The sequence below is a fragment of the Lotus japonicus genome, chromosome 5 (assembly GCF_012489685.1).
Source record: "Lotus japonicus ecotype B-129 chromosome 5, LjGifu_v1.2".
Lineage (NCBI taxonomy): Eukaryota > Viridiplantae > Streptophyta > Magnoliopsida > Fabales > Fabaceae > Lotus > Lotus japonicus.
This window is the reverse complement of record NC_080045.1, coordinates 16614330-16637078: the sequence shown is the minus strand read 5'-3', so window position 1 is coordinate 16637078 and position 22749 is coordinate 16614330. Positions and strand designations below refer to the sequence as shown.

Below are 22749 nucleotides of genomic sequence, written 5' to 3'. Positions count from 1 at the left end.
AAAATTAATTAGCATATAACTTATGGTTAGAAAAGTGAGAATTTCATGCATATGATTTATGAAGCTTTTACAATCAACTAGACTTCCAGTCCCTATAAAATAAACGAGTTTTGATTTTAATCCATATATTTCAAAACACCCTATTTTGATCCTCTTTTTGGAAAAAATAGTGAGTTAAACTCAATATTTGCAGTTAACTTAACATGATTTCCAATAATATGTTTGTTTGAAAAAATTAGTTAAATGTAAATGTTATCCACATACTACTATAAACGAAAAATCGATAAAAAAGTACCGACTAAATGCTCAAGATCGAACTTAATCGAAAAAATTGTAAAAATATTAGGGCTATGTTGCACTTTTAGTTTTCTAAGTATAATAGTTGTGCAAATTGGGTCCAAAATTACAATAATGATCATTCTTTCAATGTTTCGTCCAAAATTCAACATAAGCCCCTTAGAAGTTGAGGTGGCATGTGATGTGGCATGTAGGGCATCATGCATACACCACCAAATGTTACCACTTATATGATATTAAAATATCAAACGATTGAGATTAAATCTCTGAAATGACTAAAATATCCTACATCTAGCCCTAACTGCTTCTCTCTTCCACTCCCCACCAAACTATTGGCGCTTCTTCTCTCCTCCCCCTTCCAGGTTCTTCTTCCTTACCAAATCGTCGACTACAACTCTTCAATCGCACCTTTGCCCATCCTTCTCCCTCCTAAACCAACCTTGACGTTCCCTTCCTCCACCATAATCCATTGTGTGCACCTTTTTCTATAGCAACGCCAAAGGAGTTGATTGGTCCATATGAAGTTTTGAATCACAGGGAAATAAAGTGCTTCCACTCAACACAAAAGAGATGATTAGTCGTCATACGATTGCATCATGATGAGAGCGCAGGAACACATTGAGGAGATTGTGATGTAGGGCTTCGAAGGCATACAAAGGGTTCAAAATGGTGGGCGGGGGCATGAGACAACAAAGCAAGAGCTAGAGAAAGTAGAGGAAGGGTATCATGCGGTTGATTACCACAATAGAATAAAGACTTTCTATATGATATATCTTGTGAAACCATACATCAAAGTCAAAAGATAAAACAAACTAATCATGGAAGTTGTACAAACAAAACTATTGTACTGAAATTAAAAATAATTTTTTTAGTGTAAAAATATAACATGATATTGATAAGTATTATATATTGATATTCACTCCCATACTCATATTGTAAAAATACCTTTCCTCTTGAAAAAAAAAACTCATAAACATAAACTTACAGAAAATTATTCAAGTCTGATTGCTTCCTTACTCTTGAAATAGTATGGAGAGAAAGATCACAATTGTACTGAAGGAGTCCACCTAAATTCCCAATACCAAATTCAGGGAGTTGGGTATGGAGCCCCACCCCTTAAGCTTTGCACCCCATTAAAACAGATACGGAATTTAAATTTCCGTATCAATACGGAAAATAAAATTCCGTATCTGTTTTAGTATATAATGAGTGGTTGAAAATGTGACACGCATGCTTAAATACAGTACGGAATTTTAAGTTCCGTATTCAATATGAAGAATACGGAACTTTAAATTCCGTATTTGATAAAGTGGGGTGCCAAGCCCCATAGGTGGGGTGCCAAAACCAACTCCCCAAATTCAGATTCCAAATTGAGTTTCTATTCTATTTCTCTTATTATGTCCTTCTCTCCCTCTTCCTCCCTAGGGTTTCCACTACTGCAACAACAAGCTTCAGCAATGGACCTGCAAGACGGTGTCGTTTCCAAACCGGTCGCGGTTTCCGCTTGCGTAGCCATGGCGTTGCTCTACGTTGCTTCCTTATACGCTCCCACCGTGCTCTTCCGTCTTCCACCTCCTTCTTCTCTCAACAGCTTCATGATCCGCCGCTTCCTATGCGCCGCCGTCTCAACCGTTCTCTCCCTCTTCCTCTCCGCTCTCATCCTCCCTGTATGTACGCTCCCTCTCCCATTTTTGTTTTTTGATTTTTGCGCATTTTGGAAAAAATTAGCATATTTAGGTTTAATTATCACAATTTTTAAGTTCTTGAGAAATATCAGTAGTCCAGTTGTATGGTATCTGTGCTCATATATTTATATATATATATTAATTTATGTTTTTTATTCTTTTGATATACCACAATATTTAGATAAAAAATAATATTTTACCCAATGTGTGCTGGTCGCAGTGGTTAAAAGTGATTGTTTGAACCCTGAGGTCGAGAGTTCTCTCCTCAGGAGACGCACTCTTGGGTAAACAAAAAAAAATGTATGCAACCACCCATTTTAATTTGTACTCTCATGTCATGTGTGATGTTAATAATCAGAATAATCATCGTCATCATGTTTGTTTTACCATGTGGGGCAGGTGACGAAGGAGCTGCCATACATTTTTGGTGCTTATGGCATCCGAGGGGATCACATTGTGAGTATCAGTATCACTACTACATTTACATGTCCAATTGAGGGATAGAGTAGAAGAACATTTTTGTCTTGTGTATGTGATGTCAAATTGTGCTCTTGTTATTGGTATGCAGATTGGGAAAACCGGGTCACTGGGATCCTAAATTTCCCTTTGCTGAAATACGATTTTCTGTATGAAACAGTGGCAGGCTGTGGTCCTTCCTCTTTCCTTGACCTCTCTAATGTATGCTGGCTCTATGTTCAACAAGTTTCTTTTGCTCTTTGATTCTTGGATGGAACACACAGCTTCTGGTGGTGGCCTTTCATTTCATTCATGTAAATGTGCCTTGACGAGGTTTCTTGGCTGGTTGGCTGCAATTTCATCAGATGTTTTGACGTGGCGATTCTATGTTGTGGTTAGTACCATTTTCACCACCGTGCGTGTTTGTGGACATTCTTCTGAAGGCATGCCACTGAGCTTGTGCCTTATTTTTCTCCTGTGCTTATAAGGGGAACTGAAATCGTAGAAATAAAAACTATTTGCTGAGTTGTAAATGCAGTTTAGGTGATGTCTGTTTTATGTGTTTATTTTCATATCTCACACGAAATATGGGAATTCTTTGTTACGATAAATTGAACAGGCACCCCTTACGGAGGAGTTGGTGTTTAGGGCGTGCATGATACCTTTACTTCTCTGTGGAGGATTTAAACCATACAATGTTATGCTTCTTTGCCCCATTTTCTTCAGCCTGGGTAAGTTCTTCAATTCTAGACGATGCATCTGTTTTCTATGGTTATAGAGTAGAATTTTCCATTCTTATGTGTAAATGAGAATCTTTTTCATTTTGGCATTTAATTCAAAAAATTTCAAGAGAAGTCATCAAACATCCATAGTAATACAGACCATTGTTAGTGATTTGAACAATGGCGTTCTAACAATTTTTCTTAAAGCTCAAATTCGTTGTCCTTTTGAAGTGCTACTTTTGATAATAGACTGTCAATAAACTGTTTTTAGACCAAGCAGAAGGGTACATAATAAATTCATTTTTTGGACGTGTTAGATATCTTGTAAATAAGTAGGATATCTTTTATTAAAATTGTAAATAGGTAGCATAATCATGTAATTAGGGAAATAGGATATTTTTGTATTTATTGTTCATTTATGGTACATTGGTACCTATTATATATAATGAACTCCGCTGTGTAGTTGAAACACACAGATTCTGATAGAGCTCTTAGTGAGGGTGGGGCCACAGCCAATGAGACCAGGCCCAAAGGATGGAAAGTATATGTGAGAAAGAATAAGAGAGGGGAATCTTAGGAGGGTGAGCTGGCACAAGTTAGTTACGGCCTTTGCGGGTAGGAAGGGTGTGAGAGGTGCGTAAGGCTGAGTGGAGATTCTCATATAAGCTTTCTGTTAGAATGAGAAGGACTATGATGAGAAATAGGTTGTTAAGAGTAGAGTGAAGAGAGTCTCTTCTTCTACAGGAGTCTTACTCTGGGGCAATAGCAGTAGCTATTGCATTTCTGTTTCTTCTATTTCAGTATTAATCAAAGTGTTTCCTTATTTTCATACCTTGTTCTCTATTTCTGTATTTTGGTTCTCATCAAATTGGTCCGACCTACCGGATCATTTACGAGACGGAAGCCAGCGTTCATCTTCGTTGAATCTGACAACGAATGCCACCAGCGAAGAAGATGGAAGCGAAGGTAGCAGCACTGGAAACTGAAGTGGCAAATCTCCGATCAACTCTTGTCACTATGCAGGAGCAAGCGGAGAACAATCAGGCTCGCTTGATTGATCTTTTAACCCAGAAATTATCCAAGCAGACTCAGGAGCAAGATGATTCGGGGAGTGTGCGAAATCTAGACACACCAGCAAGATCTGGAGCTGAGAAGGGAAGTCCATCTGGTGTATCTGGTTGGACTAAGCTCGATGGAGGACAGTTGGATGAATTCCGCAAGTCTGCCAAGAAGGTAGAGCTTCCTCTTTTCAATGGAGAAGACCCGGCGGGTTGGATTGCCCGTGCTGAGGTCTACTTCCATGTCATGGGTACAAGCCCAGAAGTCAAGGTGAACTTGGCTCACTTATGCATGGAAGGATCCACGATCCATTATTTCAACTCTTTGCTGCACTTGGACCCCGGATTAACCTGGGAACGACTCACCAACGAGTTGTTGGAGCGCTATGGCACCGCCAACAAGGGTGACGTCTTCGAACAGCTCTCGGATCTCCAGCAACAGGGGACCGTTGACGATTATGTGGTTGATTTCGAGCGTTTGCTCTCGCAGACGCCAAATCTGCCCGATGAACAGTACTTTGGGTACTTCATCCATGGGTTGCGTGAGGACATCGAGCACGGGTTCGCAGTATGCGGGCTCTGACGACGCTACCTCGTTCACGATTGATTCCTCTAGCTCGGGCAATAGAGACGGAGCTCCACGGAGCGGGTCGCAGCTCAACCGGGTCAAAAAACGGAGGCCCACGATATGGATATGGATCGGGGTCATATAACCGACCGGCCCACCAAACAGCATCAGGCCCAGTTCTAGCGGGTCGTGACTCAACCCAAGGTTGGGTAATGGTGAAGAACCGAGATGACAAAGGAGATCGACATGAAGACAAGCGTCCCACCCATCGCGACAAAGGGATAAGGCATCTGCCATATCAAGAGCTCCTTGACCGGCGTCAGAAGGGGCTCTGCTTCAAATGCAGCGGCAAGTACCACCCACTTCACCAGTGCCCCGACAAGCAGCTCCGCATCATGTTGATAGAGGAAGGAGACGACGGAGGAGAAGAGGGGAATATGTCGCTGGAAGCAGAAGAGGACGACGCGGCGGCTGTGGACGGTGAGCTAAGCATCATGAAATTGGGAGCCGAGCCACTTCAAGCCCACACGATGAAGCTGCAGGGAACAGTCCAGGGCGTTCCAATCCTCATCTTGGTTGATAGCGGGGCAACGCACAATTTCTTGTCCAAACGAGTAGCAACAGCGATGGGGTGGGAAATTCAAGCCACACCAGAGATGCGAATTCTGTTGGGAGATGGAAGCAAGGTGATGGCCAGCGGTAAGGTTGAACATGTGGGAGTGGAAATTGGTGATTACACAACCACGGTAGAGACAATCCTATTTGATTTGGATGGTATTGACTTGGTTTTGGGAGTAACGTGGCTGATTACCCTTGGAGACATGCTAGTCAATTGGGGGAGACAAACCATGAAATTTCAGCTTGCTGGGAAGTGGTTCTTTTTGCAAGGACAGAAGGGAATACAGCATAAACAGTGGGCTTTGCAGAGCATTTTTGGCCAAAATGAGGAGCACGAAGGTGAGAGCAAAGAGCTGCAAGCAGCGCATACTACTAAGAACACCAAAGAAGTTTCAGGACTCTCTGAGAAACAGCTTCATCAGTTGGAATCACTCCTCAGTCGTTTTGAGGACATTTTTATGGAGACCATGGGATTACCTCCAAGGCGGCAGAAAGATCACCAGATTAATCTTGTAGCAGGACAAGGGCCGGTGAATGTGAGGCCATACAGGTACTCCCATCACCATAAGGACGAGATAGAAAAACAAGTCAGGGACATGTTGAAATCAGGAATCATTAGACACAGTCAAAGCGCCTTCTCCAGCCCCGTCATCTTAGTGAAGAAAAAGGATGGGTCATGGCGCATGTGTGTGGACTACCGCGAGTTGAACAAGGCAACGATCCCTGACAAATTCCCAATTCCAGTGATAGACGAGTTATTGGATGAACTTCATGGGGCTCGCTACTTCTCCAAGCTTGACCTCAAGTCGGGTTATCACCAAGTGTTGGTGAAAGAGGAAGATGTACACAAAACTGCATTCCGTACCCATGAAGGGCACTATGAATACCTTGTGATGCCCTTCGGTTTGATGAATGCCCCTTCCACCTTTCAAGCGTTGATGAATGAAGTCTTCCGTGACCTTTTGCGTCGGAGTGTACTTGTTTTCTTCGATGACATCCTCGTGTACAGCTCGGATTGGGATCTGCACTTGCAACATTTGACCATGGTATTTGAGAGACTACGTGCACAGCGTTTGGTGGCGAATCGTAAAAAGTGCACTTTTGCCCAGAATTCTGTAGAGTATCTGGGTCATGTGGTTTCACAGGAGGGAGTGGCAATGGACCCTAGCAAGGTGCAAAGCATCACCTCATGGCCAGTACCTAAGAATGTAAAAGGGGTACGTGGTTTTCTCGGGTTGACTGGATACTATCGCAAGTTTGTGCGAGATTATGGTAAGATCGCTAGGCCACTGACTGAACTTACAAAAAAAGAAGGTTTCAAATGGACTTCACAAGCTCAGCAGGCATTTGACACACTCAAAGCACGAATGGTGACTGAACCTGTACTTGCATTACCAAATTTCTCTCAACCTTTCACTATAGAGAGTGATGCTTCCGGGAATGAGGTAGGAGCCATACTTCTCCAGCAAGGCAGACCCATAGCCTACTTTAGTAAAGCCTTGAGTGCTCGCAATCTGTCCAAATCTGCTTATGAGAAAGAATTGATGGCCATCGTTCTAGCAGTGCAACATTGGCGACCATATTTGTTGGGGAGACAGTTTACTGTATATACTGATCAAAAGAGTCTACGCCAATTGCTCCACCAAAGAATCACAACCGTAGACCAGCAGAATTGGGCCGCCAAGCTCCTAGGATATCGTTTTGACATTGTGTACAAACCCGGCCCAACGAATAAGGGAGCAGATGCTTTGTCTCGTAGATTTGAAGACGGTGAATTCCAGTCCATTGTCTCCTATCCTCAATGGTCAGAAGGCAAAGAATTGGTTCAAGAGGCCCATCAAGATGCTAAGTTGGCCTCGATCATTGCTGCGATACAATTGGATCCTTCCAGTAAACCTGGCTATACTTATGATCAGGGGGTTTTGTATTATGAAAATCGCCTTGTAATCTCTGCTTCATCTCGCTGGATCCCTCAACTCCTCAGCGAATTTCATGCCACACCGCAGGGTGGGCATTCGGGTTTCTACCGCACATATCGCAGGATTGCTGCAAATATGTATTGGATTGGCATGAAGGGGAGGGTTCAACAGTTTGTCAAGGCCTGTGATGTGTGTCAAAGGCAAAAATACTTAGCTACCTCACCAGGGGGTCTGCTCCAACCGCTACCAATTCCGGAGAAGATATGGGAGGAGCTTTCCATGGATTTCATAACAGGTTTGCCCAAGGTCAGAGGAACTGATACAGTGTTTGTGGTGGTTGATCGACTGTCCAAGTATGCACATTTCATTCCTTTGCGCCACCCTTTCTCTGCCAGAGGTGTGGCAGAAGCTTTTGCCAAAGAGGTCGTGCATTTACATGGAGTTCCTCGATCCATAGTAAGCGACCGGGACCCCATCTTTGTCAGCAACTTCTGGGTTGAGCTTTCTAAGTTACAAGGGACACATCTGACTATGAGTACCGCGTACCATCCTGAGACGGATGGACAAACTGAAGTCATTAATCGTTGCTTAGAGACGTATCTTCGTTGTTTCATCGCGGACCAACCGCGCACATGGCTCTACTGGCTACCCTGGGCGGAGTATTGGTACAATACCACCTACCATGCGTCCACGGGAGTGACTCCTTTCGAGGTAGTCTATGGTCGTGCCCCTCCCACCTTGCTCCGTTTTACTGTTGGGGAAACGAAAGTGGAAGCTGTAGCTCGAGAGCTGTTGGACAGAGATGAGGCACTGCGTCAATTGAAAAGTCACCTCCTTCGAGCTCAAGGATATATGAAATCTCAGGCTGATAAGAAGCGCACAGAGAAGCACTTCGACGTGGGTGAGTGGGTCTTTGTGAAACTTCGACCCCACCGCCAACAATCTGTGGCACAACGCATCAACCCAAAGCTATCCCCACGGTATTATGGCCCTTTTGAAGTGCTTGAGCGCATAGGAGCTGTGGCTTACAAGCTTCGCCTTCCCCAAACATCTCGCATCCATCCCGTGTTTCATGTGTCTCTTCTAAAGAAAGCAATCGGGAATTATCAGGTTGAGAAAGAACTTCCAGAGGGCCTTGCGGGAGAATTGCCACCATCAGTGGAACCCAGCACGGTGCTCGCTGCCCGCACCATCCAACAACAAGGGGAAACTGTGAAGCAATATCTCGTTCAGTGGAATGGCAAGTCTGCAGATGAAGCCACTTGGGAAGATGAGTTGACTATTTTAAATCAGTTTCCCGCCTTCAACCTTGAGGACAAGGTTGTTCCTCAAGCCGGTGGAATTGATAGAGCTCTTAGTGAGGGTGGGGCCACAGCCAATGAGACCAGGCCCAAAGGATGGAAAGTATATGTGAGAAAGAATAAGAGAGGGGAATCTTAGGAGGGTGAGCTGGCACAAGTTAGTTACGGCCTTTGCGGGTAGGAAGGGTGTGAGAGGTGCGTAAGGCTGAGTGGAGATTCTCATATAAGCTTTCTGTTAGAATGAGAAGGACTATGATGAGAAATAGGTTGTTAAGAGTAGAGTGAAGAGAGTCTCTTCTTCTACAGGAGTCTTACTCTGGGGCAATAGCAGTAGCTATTGCATTTCTGTTTCTTCTATTTCAGTATTAATCAAAGTGTTTCCTTATTCTCATACCTTGTTCTCTATTTCTGTATTTTGGTTCTCATCAAATTCACCAAATTCCTCGTCTTTTTCTTGTCATTCAACAGGATGTAGGAGACTACTTTGGAACCTTTAGTATATATGAGTGTATCTGTAATATGAGCGATTGGTTGCCAACATTTAATACTGGGCTAATTGAGCTAAAATATTTATGAACAAAAATATCTTGCTGCATTTATATTTTGAACAAGTGAGACAATGAATTCAATAAATATTAACTACTCATTGGTAAGGGTACCGGTACATCATGAAAAAAGTCAAGAGAAATCTCCACACACATACTCCTTTTCAATGGTGTGTCTTAAGATGTAATTATATAAAGTTTGTAAACTGCTGCACGGCTTCGTAGTTCCTTACAACAGCTACAAAGCCTTTTCCAATTAGGTGGGGTTTGGTAGTTCTATACACTTATATAAAATTATTGCATATTTTGGGTAGATGAATTTATCGTACGTTTGAAGGTTGTAAATCTTGAGAATTTACCTAATCTCGTGGAGGGTAGGTAATCTCGTATCGTAATCTTGTAAGAGATTACCTCATGCAAAAATAATATTTAAAAAACCATAATAATGATAAAGACACACTAATAATATTCAAAATTATCCAAATCATCCAACAATAACAATTAAAAGCATGCATAAAATTACCAAATATCCAAATCTAAGGTTCATAAGTCATAACGAGACAAACACAAGTTATGCTAAATTTAACACAAGAACAAGTAAGTCATAATCTTCAAATTTCCCTTCCACCAACATTATCAAGTTCATCACCCCTAGAATCATCATCAAGTTCTTCTTCCTCAAATGAAGAGCAGGAGCGCTACGCCAGAGACTCGTCGGAGACTCACGAAGAATCAACCTTGTGGTGGTGGTCTTCGAGAGTGAGAAGAGGGGGCTAGTGGTCTTTGACAGAGAGAATCATAGAAGTGAAGTGATAAGAGTGAATTGAAAACCCTAATAGGGTGCGCAAAATGTCCATAATGTCCCTGCGCCAAACATTTTTTTATCATCGGACCACATCTTGTAATCTTGCCATCTCTCTGAAAATCTCGTAAGACTGAGGGAGATTGCTCAAGATCATCCGAGATTGATAAAAAATGAGATCACACCCTACATATCACGATTTTGCTACCTGACGAGATTACGAGTCGAGGTATAACTAGAGATTGATAATCATGGTAGTTTTGCATAGAAAATATGTAAGGTAATATTTGTGATTGTGAACTAAGGGTGAATTTGCGTAAATAGCTTAATTAAGAACTTATAGCAATAAGTGCTTATCGCATAAGCACTTATTCATAAGCTAGTTTCAGAAACTTATTGAAATAACCTGAAAATAGGTTATGGAGAAGCTTACAACGTAATCTAAATAGTTTATGAAAATAAGCTCAAAGCAGCTTATAGGTAGGCCATAAGTTATTTACATAAGCTCTCCCAAACACATGCATAAGTGTTTATACTTTAAGATAAGCTCAAATAAGCTCTTTCAAACGGGCCCCAAATCCCCTAAAATATTCAATAAGCTTCTGTTTGGCTGCAGACTAAAGAAAATAATGAGCAAATTTTATTTTCCTTTTCAAATGCAAGGTTTATTGAGATGTTTTACCGCATGATTGGTTTGCAGCACATCTAAATCATTTCATGGAGATTTACATCAAGCAAAACTACAGAATAAAGAAGGCTGTTATGATTATAGGTATAGTCAATGCTAACGTTATTTATCAAGTTCCTGGATTTTGTTTTGTCAAAGTTTTGACTGCAAGGTTGCTGTCCCTTTTACTGAGAATGTGAGAGTTTTGGTATTTCAAAAATTCTAAACTTAGTATTGTTGGATAATAATCTCACCACAAAATGAATTATGTCTACAGGTCTCCAGCTTGGCTACACTGTTATCTTCGGGTCATATGCCTCTTTTCTTTTCATTCGAACTGGTATGTGATGTGTAATCCTTGTTTTATGTTATAGGTCATGGCTATGATGTATTTGGTCTGACTTCTATTCATAATGATGGAATGTGCTTCTTAAATACAAATTAAGATACATACAACATTGCATAAGAATAATGATTGGACAATGGTGTCATATGTTGACATAGTAGAAGTTGAAAGTTAAAGTGCCACTGCATTTTAGACTTTAGGCCGGAAAGTAAATTTAATCTTAAGTATTAAAGACAACTGGTTTTTCTACACTTATATGCTTGCCAACTATGTTGAAATCAAGAAGATAAGTATTAAATATAAAAATTAGTATAACTTCCCTTTCTCTTTTGAAGTGACTTTTACAAAAAAACTATAATAAAACTAAATTATTAATTTATCATTTGGTGGATCAAAATAGTTCCCATGCATGTGCAGAAAGTTTATCTGTTACATAGGTTGAAAAGATAGGAAAGAGGGGTAAGTATGATATCATGGCATGGTATCGTTCTCCTCACTCTTCATTTAACCCTATTTTTCTTTGATCTATATGGCTGTAGTTAGCAAATTGATAACTTTCAAAAGTGATTTTTGGGGATTGGCTTAGTTCTAATGTCAATTCAGCGTAGTCCGCTCTGTGTTTGGTGGCCTGGTCTTTGTTTTCTGTCCCTTATATTTTTTTTCTGCTTGTACTTTGCAGGACATCTTGCCGCTCCATTAGTTGCTCATATATATTGTAATTTTATGGGACTGCCTGTATTGTATTCAGAGAGAAGTGGTAAGTTTCCTATGAAATGAATTCCAAATGTGAAAAATGATAGTAGACCAGTGATAAAAGAGTTTATAGGAGAGACACTGGGCCAGCTTGTGATAAGGCCCAAGTTAGCACAGAACGTAGTTAGGTTTGTTGGAGGGCTGTTACTATAAGTAATTAGCTGTAACTATATTAGGCGAAATGGGTATCAGTTAGGTTTCTTTGCTGGGCTAGCTTGTGATAAGGCCCAAGTTACCACAGAAAGTGCTTGCTTGTTAGGAGAGTCCAGGCCTAGTGAAGTGTCAATTTCATCATTCTTGTAATCATCTTAGTCTGCACCTGCCCGGGATCAGAGTTGAGTGATTTTTTCTTTTCTGCAATGAAGATAATAGATTCTCTTCTATTTTCTGAACCAGTTGTATCAATTGGTATCAGAGCTCTGGTCTTTGAGCTGTGGGTTTGCGAAATTCTTGAAGGTGAGCAATACTGAACTTGGTTGTGCTACGAAGATGGTGTTGAACACGGAGCTGGAAACACGCATGGAATATATACAGGAGCATATGTAGTCCATGGAAACGCCAATGGATGCAATGGAACAGAACATAGAGCTATTAAAGGAGATGATGGAGAAATTGGTCAAGTGTGACAATGGATGTTATCAGGCCTTGTTCGAACAAGAACAGAATGAAGAGGACGTAGCTTCAGGTGGTAAGTGGCATGAGGTAAAGGGTTCTCTATTGCACACTCTACCGCAAGGAAGAACCACAAGTCGGAAACAAAATGCAGAAAACAGAGTGGAAGAAGGCTGCAATTAGGGCTTTTTATCGATGAAGAGAGGCTGGAGAGGGCAGAGGGAATGCAAGAATGAGTTGGATGTTAGAGATATATTAGATCTTCTGCTCGTAGTCACGTGGCCACCTAACTTGGCGATGTCCAACATTTCCACCATGTCGGCCTTCCATCTTCACGTTTTGTGTTGGTGGTTGGTTATTTGAGACTCGACCCATTACTTTCTACACCCCCCTTGATCATTTCTACTAGATCGCTTCCCTGCCTAATGAAACTTTATGCTTCCATTTGTTCTTCTCTATATCTTTCCTCCAATCTGTCTTCTCTTTCTTCATTTCTCCAAGAAGGTACGAATTCCTTCCTCACTTCTGGTGACAATGTAAAGCTCATGAATCCTTCCTTTTTCTCGCCACTCGCCAGCCATCTGCTCTCAATTGGTATCCATAGCTCTTGGATACAGCTTTGATACCATTTGATGAGAACCAGCACTAAGGAAGAAAGGAAAAGTGAGTTAATTGATGAATATTGGATAGAACTCGTGAATACTCTAAAGATCTAGGTCACTGCCAAGTTCTCAATTACAAATGATCCAAAAGATGCTAATTCTCTCTAGCCCTCTCTTAGAAACAATATTTTCTCTCACTCTCTAACTAACTCACCCAAACTAACTAACCGAGTAAGTTAGTATGATGCTTATCATAATCCTAAGCAGTGCCCCTTTAGTTAATCTAGGCTGAATTTTGGTTTAACACCAATTTTCAACAGCTCAATCAAGATGACCCCATTCAGGCTCTATATGGCCACGATCCACCTAGTATTTATCATGTGGAAACTTTTCCTTCTAAAGTGGAGGAGATAAATCAGTTGACAAAGGACTGGGACATCTGTTGACCAATGACCCGGGTGGTATGCTTTAGCAGCTAAAAATGAAATTGGAAAGAGCCCACCAACACATGAAACTCAAAAAGTTGAGATTTAGAATATAAAGTTGGGTAATGGGTGTATCTGAAGATTCAACCTAATAGATTGAAATCATTAGCTAAGAAATGGAAAGAGAAGTTGGCTCCACAATTAAATGGACCCTATTGTAGAAAGGTTGTGATAGGATGCTTGTCATTTAGCGCTACCCTACGTAGTAGAGTGCATCCTATGTTTAATGTCTCTTGTAAAGGACTGTTTCAGGTGCATTCAACCACAACCTTTACCACCGTAGTGGACCAAAGAACGGGAGTTGCAAGCTAAACCACCACGTGTTTTAGACATGGGGTACAATGACAGAGGAGAAGCTGAGTTGTTGATCAAATTGCAAGGGGATTTCCAGCTTGAGAGAATTCATGGGGGCAATTTACTTAGTTTCAGAGAGTTTACTTGGTTTTCACCTTGAAGACAAGGTGAAAGCTTTGAGGGGGAGTTTTGATAGTATGATTAGCTGGTACTCACTGTCTGCTCATTTTTTGTCATGAAACTGTGGCTGTGGGATTTTCGCATTCATTTCCATGTAAATGTCTTTTTGGACTTACTCATACTCATTGGTTTCTGTTTGTGTTTCAGGGATTGTAAGTATAGGATTCATAATGGGATTCCTGGGCTTCTTGTGGCTTCTTTACCCGGTGACGGGCCCAGATTTGTACAATGATAGAATAGATAACTGCAATTGTTGGCAGGGGTACTGCTCATGGAAAGAAAGAATACAAGATTCCTAGATCTACCTACTGCATAAGCTGCTCTTACATTTTGTAGAATTGAATATTATTAAGAAGGTAATTTTAATCGAATGTACGTGTATTTTAGAAAGTATATTATATGTTACCTTGACATTATTTTATGAATTAGATAAAAAAAATTAAAATTTGAAGTCACATTTTTTTGGTACATCTTAAAGATAAATTACATCCTCCAAGGATTGATCCCTGAAGCGCCTTCCAACCCATATGTCTCAAGCTCTTACCACTTGAGCTATCCTTGATTAAAGAACTTTAAGTTGAGGATTTGATTGATAAATGAAAGTTATTTATATCATATATGGATCAATTTATTTTTTTAATAATTAATTTTGAAACTCATAAGCTACTAACGTAAATTTTTTCACAAACTTAATTATGGTTATTGAGTGTGTTTGGCTTGGCGTTAGCAGAATTTTTTCTGGACAAAATTGATTCTACTAAAATTGCGTAGAGTAAAAGTGAGTTAAATTGATGTAGTTTATGCTTAGATACCATTATGAAAAAAGTGGTTTTGTATAGTAATGTTATGAAATTTAGTTGGAAATCTCAATTGTTTTTAACGCAAAACTAACTATTTGTTGTGTCAAGTAGAATTGATTATGTTGTTTTAGTGGTGCATCCAAATATCATTTATATTCTATAGAATTGATTGTAGTTTACAAACATGCTCTTAGCTCTTATAATCAATTGTAGTATGGATTCTTAACATGCTTGAGAATAATAATAACTACTTCTCAATAGGTAGATTTCTACTGGTAAAAGCATGTACTAGTATAGTCAAGTTATGTGAAGAATAACTTGAAGAATAACACGAATCAATCTAGCTGAATAACTTGCCTCCAAAACAGAGGAGATTGATTCGTGGTGAATCCAACAATGATCGATGGAATGAAGTTCCATGAAGCACGACATCACATCAGTTCTATTATCTCTTTTATTTCCTAGTTTGGAATTTTTATAATCTCTTTATGAAATCTTGGAAGAAAATCCTGCAGTGATTCGTCTTCTTGCTATTACATGAATTTCCAAATGTTCATTACCACTTGGATGTCGGTGCATGGTAAAGTTTTGAATAAGATATTTGAACCAGAACAAACCATCCCTTTTTAAGGCTGATAAGAAGACTTTGCTAGCTAAGATACTTGAGGCATCCATGAGCCCCTTATACATGGCAAATTTATGTAAGTGTTATGTAGGATCAGTTTTCCCAAAAAATGACTCCACATTCAATTGTTCATTTGTTCCAAAAAGCTTGGTGGAAGATTCAAAGTACGATTGTCCTCTGAAAATGGAGTGTAGATATTGTCTAGCAAACTTTTGGTAATTGTCAAAAAACGCAAATTGTTTGGAATGTGACTTTTCCATTTGCGATTGGAATTGAATTATTTCCTACATACGCACCAAAATATTCTACCAAAATTTGAGTTGCAAAATGCTTTGGATCTCTTATAGTGGTGTACGGTCCTGGAAGATCTTCCAATACGGTGGTGATGCCTTGACACAACGGGGAGAAGTACCTGCGAAGATACTTAAGTTCAGTGACGGATCCAGAAATTTGATTTAGTGGGGGCAATATATACATATAAATTCGAACAAAAAGAATTAAGATATATTATTATGAGTGAATACATTTTTTACCAAATGGAACACAAGTGAAGACTTTTTTGACCAAATGAGCTATCAAAAACCACATACTTTTACTACTCAAGTGAGGACATTTAACAATGTGGGACACAAGTGAGCAATGTGAAACATAAGTGAGGACATTTTTTTTATCAAAGGTGTCATAAAAAATCACATACTTTTACCACTAATTTTTTTTTTCTAATGTTTTTTCTAAAAGTAAGTGAGGGCATTTGCCCTCATACCCTTACACATAAATCCGTCACTGCTTAAGTTGTATAAGTCTTCCGAGATAAAAATTGTCTGTAAGTAATCTTTGAATGTGTTATCTTGAGTCCGCCCAACTGTAAGTTGGACGAGATGAAACTCGCTTCCGATCGTGTTGGTTACCCAACATTAAGTCCACTTTATTATGGATCCTATAATAGTTATAATTTACCATAATTTATCATACATATAAAAATATATAATCACAATGCTAACGTTTAATTTTTTAATTAACGGCTCTGATGGCATAAGCATCGAAAATAACTCATCGCTTCACATTATTCAAATCCACGTAATACGTATCATGGTGGATCCCTTAAGTACAATTGTTTTTTTTAAGGACCCTTAAGTACAATTTGACCTTCTAAAAACAAACCTCGAATCACATGTCATCAATCTTCTTTGGTGGTTAGAGTTAACCTTATTCATGTCAAACTAATCACATTGTGACCTAGGACAAATCCATTTTAGATACCCAAAATTCAACTTTTTGTGTTCTTGAAATTCCATTTTAGGTAATTTCCAACTTTGCGCCTAACAATTATTTTAAGGAAAGCTAAAAGATGTATAATTGACAATCACATCTAACTTAAGTTATGTAATTTTGTCTATAAAAGGTAATGAAGTAGGTGTGATTTTCCATATAAGATCATATTATAAAATGTTTGACAATAAAAACTTAATATTTATCTAGAAACACTTATATATTCATTGCCGTTGTTTCTAATTTTCTTCATAGTATTTAGTATTAGATATGGTTATGATGGCCAAATCTCCAGGGTGCAGATACTCTGTAACAAAGAGAATATATTTTCAACAAACATTTAATACAAGTGAGTTAAATCCAAGAGGAGCAGTGGTAAAATTGCTGGGACATGTTGGGTCCTCATGTGAGGCACCTCTTTGTTCACCCATATGGTTATGTTATACTCCAACTCCACATTACTATTTGTTAAATTATTCATTGTTTTGCATATATATATATGTACATACATGAGGTATATATAATTATTCGGTATCTTTGGTCATTATTTGTCCCATTATTAATTTTAGATTTTTGCTGACTTGTGGGTCTTGAAAGGGAATCTCAGTCATCATACCCTGGTCTTAATTCTATATCAAAATTGACATTCTGAGCTTCTGACTTGGTTTGGTGACCTTAAGAAGTCAGTTTCAGTTCGATGCAGGGTTACAGAGAGAAATTTTTTAGAACTTCCATTCAAATTTTGATTAGACACTATTTAATTAATGGCTTAAATGCATTTTGTGCCCCTGATGTTTCAGGGGCGTGCAAATGATACCCCTCTTCTAATTTTGTCAACGTTTGTACCCTCCATGAAACAAAAGAGTGTAGTGTTTACCCTTCCGTCAGTTCAACGTTAGTAAACTAACGGAGGGGCTGACGTGGCTTTTTTTTTTTCTTTTTTCTGGCATGCCACGTGGATAATAGTAAAACAAATGGAAAAAAGAGATGAGGGGGATTTGAACTCGGGACCTAGAAGTAGCAAAACACCGATTTAACCAGTTGAGCTACATACATAATTAATATATGTTGTACGAAAATTAAATTTATATCATCTCCTTCATCATCATCAATTTTATATCCTCTTCTCCTTCCTCCTCCTTCTCCATCACAACACACACAGACTCTTTACATTCCTCCTTCTACATGATAAATTAGGCTTTTAAAACATGATTAGCTAGTAAAGTTAGGGTTTAGGAAGGGGCAAACCAAAATTGGAAGAAATTAGAGTTCCTTACCAAAAATTGATTATCAATTTGACAAGAGGGGAAGGAGAGCTCCACGGTTCTGAGCTCAGTGAGTCCTCCGGCGAGGGTTGGCCGGAGAAGACGGTGGATGGCGGCGGCTGGCGGCGGTTTACGGCGGAGGTTGTTGGAATGGAGAATTTCTTTATGGGTTTTGCAGCTGATGATGAGGGGAGTTCAGTGGTAGTATTCGTTTCTCCAAAAGCTAAGGGGTTCGCCGGAGATCGAAGCTTGAAGGTGCGGTGGTTAGGGTTTCAAAGTTTCTCTGTTGTGGTGGCCATGGGGCGCGTTCAGGGTCGTTTGATGGTGATGAAGGCGCGGTGGTGCTCGCGGCTGGCCAGAGAGAACGAAAGGGGGAGAGGCGGCACCACCGTCAGCGAGATCTTCAGGCCGGGAGCGTCATCGGTGTAGAATCGCAGCATGTTGCTTGTGAGGAATGTAAAGAGAAGAAGAAGACTGGAGTGACATTCCAGGTGAGGAATGTAAAGAGTCTGTGTGTGTTGTGATGGAGAAGGAGGAGGAAGGAGAAGAGGATATAAAATTGATGATGATGAAGGAGATGATATAAATTTAATTTTCGTACAACATATATTAATTATGTATGTAGCTCAACTGGTTAAATCGGTGTTTTGCTACTTCTAGGTCCCGAGTTCAAATCCCCCTCATCTCTTTTTTCCATTTGTTTTACTATTATCCACGTGGCATGCCAGAAAAAAGAAAAAAAAAAAACCACGTCAGCCCCTCCGTTAGTTTACTAACGTTGAATTGACGGAAGGGTAAACACTACACTCTTTTGTTTCATGGAAGGTACAAACGTTGACAAAATTAGAAGAGGGGTATCATTTGCACGCCCCTGAAACATCAGGGGCACAAAATGCATTTTAGCCTTAATTAATTTAATTGAAAGAAAGAAGCAGCAAAGTTCCAATACTTAAACGGTGTCACACGTTCCTGCAAACGTTAGACACACACATTCAAATAAAGTTTTACCTCTTTGTCTCTTCTTCACCAACTCTAATGAATCCTCATTGACTTCACTTTTATTCTGATTAGGTTCTCTCTTCTAAGTCCCAACAGAAGCTGAATGATAAGCCCTCTCCGTCATCCTTCGTATTCAATTTTGTTTTTCATCAAATCAAAATTATAAATATAACCATTGAAAAACAACACGTATTGGACACCAAAACTTAAAGGCATTCAACTTATGAGTCCTATTACATATAAAATGTTCAAACTATTATAAAAAAAAAACATGAGCAGCTTGTTTCATGAACTTAATGTTGTTAATCAACTCGTTGGGATCATCATTGCTCTGCTTCATGTGATCAAAAAACAAAAAACATGAGCAGCTTGGTTCATAACATGCACCACTTACATATTTATTTTTTTAGATCATCCGAATCTTGAGCTCAAATTAAGTTGAACAAGAAATGAGATTGTCTAAATCACTCATATGGGTACTTTTATCCAAACATAATAGATTCATGATATTTAAGATAAGTGAATTTTAAATTTTAAATTTTTTTTTTATAAATAATGTTATTGGTCCATTAGACGTGAAAATTACCCACATAGGTGATTTACATAACCCCCACAAGAAATTATGTTATATTAGTATATAAAATTTCATAATCAACCAGAGAGAGATAGCAATGAGACTAAACATATAATAACTAGTTATATATTCATTTCTAGAAGATAGGCCTGATACACCATACAACCTTGTAGTTCAGAAATTGATATCTAAAAGACTAAAACCCATAAAAAAAAGAAGATTGATTAATTTAAACATGGAAATAGAAGTCATAGTAGAGAGGAGAGGATTAATTGCTAGTATTTTCTGTCCTATGGAACAGAACCTACAACTACTGGTTCCCACATTGATTTTACACAAAAGAAGGAAAAAAGAAACACAGTCACTAGCTAGTGGGGTCATCAAGATGCTTCTTCATATCATTCATGACTAAGCAGATTAATTGCTAGAAGTGGAAGGGTTTTGATGAGTGGCACTTGAGCTGAGACTGAGGTCAAGCATAGTATTTGGAGCATTATTATTATTGGGTTTCTGATTTCCCTTGGAAGAGAGTTTCTGTTTGAGCTCAGACAAGAGTGCTTGATTCTCTTGGTTCAGAAGCTGTGCTTTCTTCCTCAGCCTCTCATTTTCCTTCATTATGTAACAGTTCTGCAAGTACAGCTTTGAGTTCAACCTTTCCATGATCACTTTCACTCTTAACCCTGAAACCACAAAACAATATTGTATATTATATGATTGAAATACCATATGATAAAAAAAATGTGACCATGAAAATAAATGAAGAAACATAACCACCTTAATAAATGAGTGAAAACCAAATGGGAAAAAAAAATTATACTATTCCTGCTTTATGAATTGTTTTGGTAGATATAATGATGAGATGGCAATAAGCATGGTGGGTGGAGGGCAGAACAGAACAATTGAGTTATTAGGACCACCCTATCAAATAAATAGAGCATATGGGGTTGTCTCAACAACTAAACAAGGGGAAGAAACAGAGGGGGAATAACAGTTGCACTCACTTGAAAGCAGAGAAAAAAAAAAGAAAGAAGAAAAATACAAGTTTCTTTCTTTTGGCTATCCCGAGAAGGAAGAAAAGGATAAAGGTCCTTCCTAGGTAGTAAAAGAGACAAACAAGCTTCGTACCAAAGATCTTCTCTGTGTTTGTTGTATGTCTATGTGTATAAACTCAGTTCTAGATGCATATAATAAGAACAATTTTTTATGCCACTAGTAGAGCCAAAAGTAAAATGGAGAAAATGAATAAATAAATTAAATAAACATAAAATCCATGACTCATAAAGAAAGGAAGGTTATTGCTAGAGAAAGACAAAGAAACCATTGAGCGGGTGTCTTTCTAAAATTATAATAAAAAATTGGAAATAAAAAATCCATTATGAAAAAAGAGTGGACATCCCAAAATTCCCAACAGAAAAAGTTGGTATATATGAAACTATGTAAACATTATGAAGAAGAAAGCTAGAGAATCTGGAATCAAGATAAAACCAACTACAATACCATGACCATAATCCACATTTCTATGTGAATGTAAGGGGGGAATTAAACCAAGCAATACAAGAGATATATAAAGATGAAGAAAAAGAGAGGTGGGGTACTCTTGAACTTTTAAAAAAAGATCACCTTTTGAAGAGAGACTTAATTTGGTGGAAATGGAGCAGCAAAGTACTCTGGAATGTATATAGAAGAAGGAGAATTAGAGAAGAGAAGTGAGGATCAAAGGGAACAAAGAAGGTGTGAATTTATAGAAGAAGCAGGAGAAGAAAAGAGAGAAGAGAGACACAAATGAAGGATGATGAAAAGAGGGTGCCCCTCTCTGACACAACAATCATGCATGTGTAAGCATGGAAGGCGGCCGGTTAGTAGCCTAAAAGATTTTATGTTTCGGTTCCATGATGGCTCTTATGGCGTCATGTGAATCATGATGCTTACTTCCTTCACCTTTTCTTTTTTTCCATTTTCTCATATACTCTGTTTTAAGACTTCACTTGTCGAGGGATGATACCTAAAAGCATGTACATAAAGTTTCAAACAAGTTACTTTCATATATAAATGTTAATAGTGGTTCTTCTCTTGTGTGGTGAGGATTTGTCGATACTCATTGAGCCAACATGTATTAATTTAGCCTACACAATAGATAAATACATGTTAGGTTTGTTGGTAATGACTTATCACTTCCTGACCATGAGAAAATCGTGTGTTCGATTTTCGTTGTGGATGTGAGACTGTGTTGATAGCAGATATGTAAGTACCTTACTTGTGGTACTAAAAACATGCTTTGTCTCGCATGATGATGACTGGAACTGAACTCATTTAAACTTTTATTCATCGGAAAAAATGAGGGCACAGTGGGAATTAATTAAAATGGGCATAATGGAGGTTTCAGTTAGGGTTTTCTCTCAAATGATGATGGGCTAGGCCGTCCCAAGATTTGCAATGATGGTTTGGATTGGGTCCAAAACCACCATCTTCTCCTTACCCTCTCCCATCTATCATCAATTACTCTTTTGTTTTTATTTATGCTGTGGTGGTGGTTCTTCTATTTTTAGGCCTCCATAATTCTCACTTTCAGTTTTTTGTAATTTTCATGTGTTGGGAAGTGTTGGCTGTAATCATTCTCCTTGCCGTAATGTTATATTGAAGATGGCAACTTTTGTGCATTGAGACCTGAGTTTTGAGAGTGTTTGTTTGTGGACTACTTGTCTCCACTACACGACACTGCTCTTTTATTAATTACTTGTGTTCATCATGGTTTCCTCTAATAAATAATCTCTCATTTTGCATTTTTGTGATGATAATTGATACGAAATTTCGTTCTTGTGTGTAGTAGTAGGATATATGATTCATATGAGTTATTGCGTTGGATGCCATAAGTCGCTTTATCTTAGCTGGAGAGCTTGCTCATCTTTGTTTTTCCATATGCTAAGGAGAGTGCTTTTTAACAAACCAAATGGGAAATCATTAAAAGGGTTCCACAAAAAGGGTAAAAAAGAAAAAAAAGATGTGGAGAGTGTTATGCATTATTGTCATTATACTGATGCAAGCTTGTTTTAGCAATTAGCACAAGCTCCTTATGGGAATCTACTTTTACTCCTAATGGGGGTTTCCATTTATCCAAAGTGACTAATCTCAGTACTCACCTTTAGCTTGTGACTAATGAGCTAACTAAAGATCAACATGTTTTTAACCATCAATGGAAATTGATTTGAGAAAGACGAAAATTTAACCTATTAAGTAAAATTAATGTTTTGTTAATAGAAGGAAACAATATATAAAATATGTTCGAGAGACAAATATAACATTTAAATAT

The 22749-nt window shown here is 38.8% G+C and overlaps 1 protein-coding gene across 2 annotated transcripts; it reads left to right on the top strand.

Moving 5' to 3' along the window:
- The first annotated feature begins 1653 nt into the window (after nucleotides 1-1653).
- LOC130716908 (CAAX prenyl protease 2) lies at nucleotides 1654-14365 on the top strand. Of its 2 annotated transcripts, XM_057566947.1 has the most exons (8): nucleotides 1659-1964; nucleotides 2382-2438; nucleotides 2620-2832; nucleotides 3058-3169; nucleotides 10672-10743; nucleotides 10916-10978; nucleotides 11664-11741; nucleotides 14058-14365. In XM_057566947.1, exons 1-8 carry the CDS (start codon nucleotides 1695-1697, stop codon nucleotides 14207-14209), a joined length of 1017 nt encoding a protein of 338 aa, XP_057422930.1. In that variant the 5' UTR covers nucleotides 1659-1694; the 3' UTR covers nucleotides 14210-14365. The 2 variants fall into 2 exon arrangements, with proteins under 2 accessions (XP_057422931.1, XP_057422930.1); XM_057566948.1 differs by lacking the exon at nucleotides 10672-10743 and having other exon boundaries at nucleotides 1654-1964.
- Nucleotides 14366-22749: the final 8384 nt, after the last annotated feature.